Genomic DNA, 9,632 nt, shown 5'->3' on the forward strand with positions numbered 1-9,632 from the left:
GATCTCTATAGCATATTAGTAAGGAGATATCAGTGGATCCTCTTTGACAAGGGTCTGCAAGTGCAGGGACACCATCATATGCAACATGAGCTTTCCCCCGATCTTTGTGAGCAAGGGAGACATACCGTTGGGATGAGGATCCCTGTGACAAGAAGCTCGTAGAAGTCGATATTTCCCCATCAAGAGGCATATGGACGGTTCCACACCTAGCCCTATCCTTCTCATTTTGAAGTCTAGCCCTCTCGCGTCGAACAAACGCGTGCTGAATTTCACGACCGAGTTTCAATCTGTCAATGTTGTTTGTAGCCATTTTTCCTATAAAAAAACAAGAACATGACATATTAGAACATTTTCAGATATGCATATCCGAAAACTAGTAAGGAAACAATTTGGATATGCATCTCCGAATAAACTCGTGTTTTTCAACAATGGCAGAAACTCAGACAAGTCTTGCCCTAACAACCCAAAATGCAACCAAATAAAAGTGCATGTCTCTAAGAGCTACCTATTTTGAATGTGACTATTACATAATGCATTTAAAATAATCTATTTTACCTAATGTATTAATCAAAACTCAAAAAATATTAAATGAGAAACTTACTCAACAAAATGTTTAAGGATGAAAATGTTGAATGTAGTAAGTGGAGTGAGTTGAGATTGTAAAGCTTGAAGTAGAGGTAATGTTGATTCTTGAAAACTCCTATGGAAGAATGTTGCTCACGAGCTCTGATACAGTATCTAATTTTTTTTAGAAAATAAAGGAAAAATATGAAATTCTCTCTACAAATTATTTTTGAACGAAAAATAAAAAACCATCTCTAAACACACAACTATCCAAATTCTCAATACACCCAAAAAATTATATTTTTTATTGTGTGTAAAACTAAAACTACTATCTATATTTATATTAATACTCAAATTATATTTTACTTAATATTCAACGTAAAACTTAAAATATATATATATATATATATATATATATATATATATATATATTATATATATATATATTATATATATATATATATATAATATATATATATATATATATATATATATATATATATATATATATATATATATATATATATATTAGGATTATTCTTTTTTTTTTCCAGTCGTACATCATCCCCATTTACTTTTATTTTCTAAGAATTTTTTTTAAATTTGAATAGGAAAAAAACAAGGGATATAAATGATGAGGAATCTCTCTCTCTCTCCATATATATATATATATATATATATATATATATATATATATATATATATATATATATATATATATATATATATATATATATATATATATATTAAAAGAATATTGACTTGATACATGTTTTAGTATTTTAATTTAATTTAGTCTTCCACTTTAGTCTTTTAACAAAAAAACATTACACGTTAGTCCCTTAGCTTCATTTTTGTTATCCTATTTGGTCCTTTCCGTCAATTTTTGACAAAAAATGTTAAATTTTAGTGACGTGGTGTGACAGTAAGGTCATTAATATGAGTCCGTATATGTAGTTAAAAACTGATACGTTGTTAAAGTGTGAGGGTTTTGTTTTAACCTCTGAAAGCAAAACCATCGTAGTTTAAACAATGTATCGGTTTTTAAACAATAATGACAGTATCACTTCGACTCTGATACGTTGTTTTAACTTCGACTCTGGTTCGGAGGATTCCTTAGACATTTTAGTCGGAGTAGTATTCGTAATGCCCAGAGTCGATCGGATCACTGAAGTCGATGATAATGCCAGTATCATCGAGAAGGAAATGGCCGCTCACAAGCCGGTCTGTTACTATGTAATGAACAATGGCTATGTCGAGGAGCAAAATACTTTTTTCGAGAGACCCAGTGAAACCATGAAGAGCTACCTGAAACCCCTCTTCATCACTGGAAAAGTCAAAAACATCCCAGTTAACAAAATACTGGTAGATTGTGGAGCGACTGTGAATTTGATGCCCCATCGCATGTTGGCGAAAATTGGCAAATATGATACTGATGCCAAACCTCATAATATGGTGTTAACCAATTATGAAGGCAAAGTAGGTTCCACCCTGGGGGCTATCCAAGTCGAATTGACTGTGGGAACGGTCACTAGGTCCACAATTATCATGATTGTGAAAACGAAAGCAAACTACAATTTGTTGCTGGGAAGAGAATGGATCCATGGAGTTGGAGCCGTCCCATCTTCGATGCACCAGAGGATTATAATTTGTCACCCAGATGGCATCGTCAAAAATATAGAAGCGGATCAGGGGTACTCTAAAACCCCTATCAATCATGTCAACAGGCGCCAATTTGACAAGCACTTACCCACTATAGCTCCTTGTGATTTGGCTGAGTTTGCGTTTACTCCTGACGACAACGCCTATTGTTCCTTGTCACTACACCCTCACTTTGGTTTCCGGTGGGACAAAGAGGTAGTGGGCGAAGACAACTTCGGATATTTAGGAGTATCTGGAATTGACCCCACAGGGTGGGGAAGTGAATTCAGTGATGATGACTGAGTTTGCAGCTTTAAAGAGGATTTCGACTTACATAGCCGAAAGCAAGCAACAATTGGCCTTAGAGGCCGAAGTAAGAAGTATGACTGTTGAAACCAGTGAAGTTTCTCCATCAATAGGTCCTTGGAAAGACTTTGACCCGAGGCCACTTGATGAAGGTCAAGACCAGAGGCTTGATGCGATCTACGACGACGAGCCTTTAGGTTTTGAGAAGGATCCACTAGAAACAAACATTAAGATGCTGGCTCAGGATCCCCTCGAAGAAGTAGACTTGGGAGAAGGGGTACTAAAAAGGCCAACTTACATCAGCACCAACCTTCATCCTTAACTCAAGATCGAAGTGGTCTAGTTGCTAAAAGAGTTTAAAGACTATTTCACATGAGACTATGAAGAAATGCCTGGTTTAAACAGAGAGCTAGTCGAATTGAAACTACCGATCAAACCTGGAAAAAAGCCGGTGAAGCAGAATCCCAGACGATTTTCTCCAGCAATACTGTCGAAGATCAAGGAGGAGGTTGAAAGGATCCTCCGTTGTAAAAAAGAATGGTACTTTGAGGGTTTGCATAGATTTTAGATATTTGAATACTGCAACCCCAAAAGATGAATATTTGATGCCAGTGGCGGAAATGTTGGTCGATTCTGCCGCATGCTATGAATATCTAAGCATGCATGACGGGTATTTTGGGTATAATCAAATATTCATTGCTGAAGAGGGTGTCCCAAAAACGGTATTTCGTTTCCCCGGAGCCTTAGGCACCTACGAATGGGTAGTGATGCCTTTCGGTTTGAAGAATACTGGGGCGACCTACCAAAGGGCGATGAATTCGATCTTCCATGATTTCACAGAAATTTTTATACAAATCTATATAGATGACATTGTTGTTAAGTCTATTTCAGGAAAAAATCATATAGACCACCTTTGAATATCTTTCGAGAGAATGAGAAAATATGGTCTAAAAATGAACCCCTTAAAATGTGCTTTTTGTGTGCAGGCTGGGGATTTTCTAGGTTTTGTGGTCCATAAAAAAGGGATCGAAATAAACCAGAATAAGACCAAAGCCATCATGGAAGCGAAAGCTCCATCAACGAAGAAAGGCTTGTAGTCGCTGCTGGGCAAGATCAACTTCTTAAGGAGATTCATCTCTAACCTTAGTGGGAATACGCAAGCATTTTCACCTTTGCTTCGACTCGATAAGGAAGTGTTCGAATGGGGGCAAGCTCAGCAAGAGGCGTTCGATAAGATTAAAGTGTACTTGATCCACCCACCAATCTTAGCGCCACCTTGCAGAAATAAAAGTATGAGAGTGTACATATCTGCATCTGACAAAATCTTAGGGAACATGTTAGCACAGGAGGATGATAATGGTGTCGAAAGAGTCATTTACTACCTCAGTATGGTTTAAACGATGCAGAAACTAGGTATAGCATGATCGAAAAATTATGTTTATGCTTATATTTCTCCTGTACAAAATTGAAGCATTATATCGAACCTGTTGACGTGTATGTTTCATCTCATTATGATATTATTAAACATATGTTATCTAAACGAATTTGCATAGTCGAATTGGGAAATGGGCATTAGCATTAACTGAGTTTTCTTTAAGATACATGCCATTAAAAGCTGTTAAAGGACAAGTGGTAGCAAACTTCATAGTCGACCACTCCATTGACGCCAACGCATTGAACTACGTTGAATTAGGGTCGTGGAAGTTGTACTTCGACGGATCTAGTCATAAAAATGGCACAAGTGTCGGGATTGTAATTATTTCTCCTAATAAAATTCCAACAAAATTCCAGTACAAAGTAGAAGGGACTTGTTCAAATAAAGAGGCTAAATATGAAGCCCTCATAACAGGACTTGAAATGTTGTTGGAATTGGGGGCAACTCGAGTTGAGATAATGGGAGACTCAGAGTTAGTCATAAAACAGATCACAAAAGAATATAGATGTGTTAAGGAGAATTTGATCATGTATTTCATAATCGCCAGTCGATTGTTAAAAAAGTTCGAAATGGTTTACATTCGACATATACCACGAATAGAAAACATGATAGCTAATAATTTAGCTCAAATTGCATCTGGGTACAAAATTTCAAAGGAAAAGTTGCACGAAGCCATAGAAGTCAGAGGAAAGGTAGTGGCAACCAGATTAATTCCTTTAGATTTGGAAAAGACTAAGTTAGGATGTGCTGATGAAGGAAATTTTGAAATATTGGAGATAGACAGTTTGACGAATGGAGACTGGAGAAGGCCAATAGTGGTATACCTGCAGAATCCCACAACGTCTACCGATCAAAAAACCAGGTATCGAGCATTAAGTTATGTTCTTTTGGGTTCAAAGTTGTTTAAGAAATCTCCTGAGGGAATTCTACTGAAATGCCTTAGTGAGTCAGAGGTGTACTTTGCCCTTTCGACTGTGCATAGTGGAGCGTGTGGAGCACACCAAGTCGGTCATAAGATGAAATGGCTCTTATTCCGTCAAGGGGTGTATTGGCCCAGCATGTTGAAAGACTGTGTTGAATTCGGAAAGGGTTGCCAAGAGTGTCAGGTGCATGCAGGCATACAACATGTCCCTGCAAGTGAATTACATTCTACCATAAAACCTTGGCCATTTAGAGGTTCGGCTTTAGACTTGATTGGAGAGATTCGACCTCCATCATCCAAAAGTCAAAGATATATATTGGTAGGAGTCGATTATTTTACAAAGTGGATTGAAGCCATACCCTTACCAAATGTGAGCCAAGAGGATGTGATCGGATTTATCCAAAAATATATTATCTATAGATTTGGAATTCCAGAGACAATCACAACAGATCAAGGATCAATATTCACTGGTCGGAAAATGCAGGAATTCTCCAAGAAATGGGTTTCAAATTACTAACGTCAACACCCTATTATGCTCAGGCCAATGGACAAGTTGAAGCTTCCAATAAGGTGATCATTGGTTTGATTAAAAAACATGTAGGGAAGAAGCCTAGGAATTGGCACAAAACTCTGGACCAAATTTTATGGGCATGTCGTACGTCCCCTAAAGAGGCTACTAAGTCGACCCCTTTTCGCCTAACCTTTGGCCATGATGTTATTTTGCCAGCAGAAATTCACTTTAAATCCCTAAGGATTCAAAGGCAACATGAACTCCCAACGGAATCATATTGGAGCATGATGTTGGATGAATTGGTTGATCTAGACAAGGAAAGGTTAAATTCCTTAGAATTACTAAGGCAATAAAAGAAGAGGATAGATGTCTCATATAATAAGAAAGTGAAAGGTAAAAGTTTTACATCCGAAGATTTATTATGGAAAGTGATCCTTCCAATGGATCAAAAAGATAGAGCCTTGGGGAAATGGTCCGCAAAATGGGAAGGCCCTTTCCGAATTCTGCAGATATTTTCTAATGGTGCTTATGAAATCGAAGAGCTTAGTGAAGATAGAAGGATCCTAAGAGTAAACGGGAAATATTTGAAAAAATATAAACCGACAATCCAAGAAGTAAAAATAAGAGATGAATAATCACATGAATTAAGCAAAGCCAAAATGGTAAGAATGCCAAAATGGTAACATTGAAGTCATAGGGCCAGAAGACAAATATTCATTACAGAGAGAAGTTTCGTTACATCGCCAAACGTATAAAGATAACACTAAAAGGGAAGGTTAACCTTAATATGAAGATACTTGACTTTAAGAAGCTCCAGCCGCTTTTCGCACAAAGATCTCTTTGATCGTAGGAGTTTAACATCCGACTCAAGTTGTCGAGCTTTTTCGACAAATTCCATGCCGAATGATAGCTCCTGAGCCATCGAAGCTTCGTCAAACTCCAATAGTTGATGTTTGTCTTTTTCGACATCAGAGATCTTTTCCTGAAGTTCTGCTATTTGTTGTCTCTAAGAAGCGATGTTGCGTTCGTGAGCTTCAACCTTTTCCTTATTCTTCTGTTTGGTATGTTCCAACTACATTGCCTTATTGGTGGATTCGGTAGCAGCATCCCAGCCTGCAGCCTCAGAACCAGAGTTTTTCTCTATTTCCCCTGTAAGTTGAGGCAGCAACTTATGATCTGCAATAGCTTGGTCGATCGTGGTTCCTATCTCCAAAATAACGTTGGCCACTTCGGGGGAAGCCTCTAGGAGGCCTACTTGGCTGAGAAGAGCTTTCAGAGTCAAAGGGGCAGAAGGATCAGCCAGTAGCAACAGAAAAAAGTCACCCTTAAAAACTTTGTCCTTGATCTTAGAGAGGATTTCACCGCCAGGGGTGCTCGAAGGTTGATCTTCAGACACTGAAGTATTGTGGCTTTGGTCAGAAGAACTCTCTCTGCATTTTAGCATAGCCTTCAAATACTGAAGTGGATGACTTAGCTTCAAGATAGCCAGTTGTTCTGCGGAAAAGTAACCAATGCTACTCGACGAAACTCCAATCGTTCGGATTGTCAGCCGTAATAGGGGTTTGAGTTCGAGCATGTTCTTCACCTGCACTGACCTTTCCTTCTTTTTGGCCTTCAACGTTATCAGGGTTAGTGGCAAGATCTCCTTCATCTGCTTCCTCTACAACCATGTCTTCGACGCCCTATCCTTCTCCCTGGGGATCATTCATTCCTTCAGCCATATGTAAATCATCCTTAGGGGTTTCCTCACCTCCAACTAGCTCATCCTCTTCCATAGGGTCTAGATCACCTTTTGCCCCATCTTCTTCGCTCGAATCGGTTTCATGACCAGAGTCACTAGTATGAGAATGTTGAGTAGCAGTTTTTGGTAGCAAAGCATCGAGGTAACCAGGTGGAGGTTGATTAACTTCACTTATAGACCCCTTTTCAGAGGATGGTCGATAAGTAGGTTCGCCAGCACTATTCAAAACGTCAGGCGCAAAGACAGACATGGAGGAAGCCGTTTTCTTGGGCAGAATGACAGTGCTCACGTCACCCTAAAATCAATACAATCAGAAGGTATTAATGGGTAAATGGATAAAAGAGGCAAACAAGTTAAAATAAAGTAAGGAGAAATGTGTCATACCTTACCACCTTCGACCCCAGGGCTAGAATTATCGCTCTCACTTTGGGCCGCTGCTACTCTTGCCATTCCCTTAGGAGTAGGTTCTTGGATAATAAGTACGACGGGTCTTTTCCTTGGAAGTTTGATCGGTGGTTGATCCGAAACATAGGTGGCCTTCAACTGTGACTTCCTTTTCCTAGAAGTGAGGTCGAGAACAGGCGACATGTCATCTTCGTCAGAGTCTACGATGATGGGGGAAGTGACAGGTTTTTGGATTCTTATGGGACTCACCAGAGGTTTTCGAGCAACCTGAGCCAAAAATGAAATATTATACCATCAATGTATAACACAGATAAAAGAACAAGAAAAAAAAGAGGTACCTTTGCAGGATTGCTGCTTCCTTCAGCCTTCGATTCGATGGGTCTTTTGCTGGTGTGTTTCTTGGGGGGATCTTGATAGCTAAACAAGAACAATATGAAAACGATCAGTGTTAGATAAAAGAAAATAGCCTGTCAAAGGGAATATACTTCGAGGGAAGCCCTCTGTGTCACACCTTCATATATGTCCGATTCAATTTGGACATCTTCGATTCCTATATGAAGATGCTCTTTGAAACTTCCTAAAGTGTGGTTAGTTGCAACCACCCACTGAGCCTTTTTCTGAGATTGTTGTCGGAGTATTTTAATAGAGTCTCCACAAATGAACCAATCTGGAAATGGGGGGGCAAGAGCCACTCCGAAGTCAGTATTTGGCAGTGGAGGAAACTTTGGGGGAAATAGTTCAAGAGCCATTTCATAGCGTTTCTCGTGAGGAACGTATGAGGGAATATTTAAGGTTTCTATTTTCTTTGAAAATTTCTCTTTGAGCGTAACAGCTGCTTCGCGGATGGTTCGACTGAGATCATCAGGTCGATAGGTAGTTTCAAAGTAGTTTTGAAAAGCTTGAATTTCTTTTATAAGCGTATAAGTACCTTTCCCGGTCTTTTCCTGCACAAGAAGAAAAGCTTTGTCAAACAGTTGAATAAAGGAAGTGACGTTGCAAAATTCCTCGATGTCATACTTAGCCCACTACTTCCAAAATTCTCGACTGCAAAGGAAGCTGGGCTCGAAATTGAACGGAGTCAACTGGGTTCTGCCAGTATACCTGGATATTTGTTTGAGAGCGGAGGTTTCAGTATGGATTGCATTATGAAGGATGAGGTTACTCTTCTTGTCATATAGGCGCTTTGGGAGGACCTGAGCCAACCCAAATTGTCAAGCAACGAGATTGTGCTGGTAAGTTATCAACGTAACCTGGACCTTCGAAGGGTTAAATCAAAGAGTTATAATCCCGGGTGTCAAGAAGGCTTCCTAAATTAGCAAAGATTTTGTCTCCTGTTTTTTAGATGGAGAGGGGAAGGTCCTAGTAAACCACTTAGGACCAACTTTCCTGAAAGAGAATGGAGCCATACTCGAAGTAAAGGTATGACGCTTAGAAAACATCATGATATAACTCATGAAAGTTGGTTGAAGAGCTTGACCTTCGTCCCTAGGAGTTAGTTGAGCTAAAATTGGTCTTTCGACCCTCTTATGCCGGATTCCTTCAGCATCCTCGTCGACGAGACCCTTGTTTGGCAGGTTGGCCTCGAAGGTGGCGTTAAGCCAAAGTTGTAATAACCAAAAGGGGCCAGACAACAGAAGGTTCCCTTTGTCCCCCAAATTCTTCAGTTGAGCCACTCCGCCGCTCAATGATTCATAAAGGCTTGCCAAAATCATCTCACTTAGGCAGACATCGTGCCCCGCGCGCAGTTGGTTGGCCAGGGTAAGATATTTCTTGGCAACTTGTAGGGATTTTGAGCAGAATACGGAGTGTGACAGCCACAAAGCCAAAAAAGCTATTTGCTCCACGTCGGAGGCAGTTTTAGTGTCTTTATCATGGTAGTGTGCTATGTGTGTTGAATACACCGCTCTGGTAGTCCAAAAAGGAAATAGTATCCATAGAATTAATATCAGGATCATAGGTATATCCGGTAGGTTTCAGCCCAGTGATAATGGCCATGTCGAAGAGAGTTGGTGTGACCATTCCGCAAGGAAGATGGAAGGTATAGTGTGTGTTGTCCCAGAAGTACAGTGAAGAAATTAACATAGGGTTGTTGTAATCTAAATCCAAT

At 39.4% G+C, this 9,632-nt stretch overlaps 1 protein-coding gene across 1 annotated transcript; it reads left to right on the forward strand.

Annotated features, from left to right (window-relative positions):
• The first annotated feature begins 4,113 nt into the window (after positions 1-4,113).
• Positions 4,114-5,385, forward strand: LOC127094076 (uncharacterized). Its single transcript, XM_051032946.1, has one exon. It carries the CDS (start codon positions 4,114-4,116, stop codon positions 5,383-5,385), a length of 1,272 nt encoding a protein of 423 aa, XP_050888903.1.
• The last annotated feature ends 4,247 nt before the right edge of the window (positions 5,386-9,632 follow it).

The sequence above is a fragment of the Lathyrus oleraceus genome, chromosome 6 (genome assembly GCF_024323335.1).
Source record: "Lathyrus oleraceus cultivar Zhongwan6 chromosome 6, CAAS_Psat_ZW6_1.0, whole genome shotgun sequence".
Lineage (NCBI taxonomy): Eukaryota > Viridiplantae > Streptophyta > Magnoliopsida > Fabales > Fabaceae > Lathyrus > Lathyrus oleraceus.

What these genes read in the sequence shown, in the direction of transcription:
- LOC127094076 (XM_051032946.1), top strand. Translation starts at nt 4,114, where the DNA reads ATGCCATTAAAAGCTGTTAAAGGACAAGTGGTAGCAAACTTCATAGTC.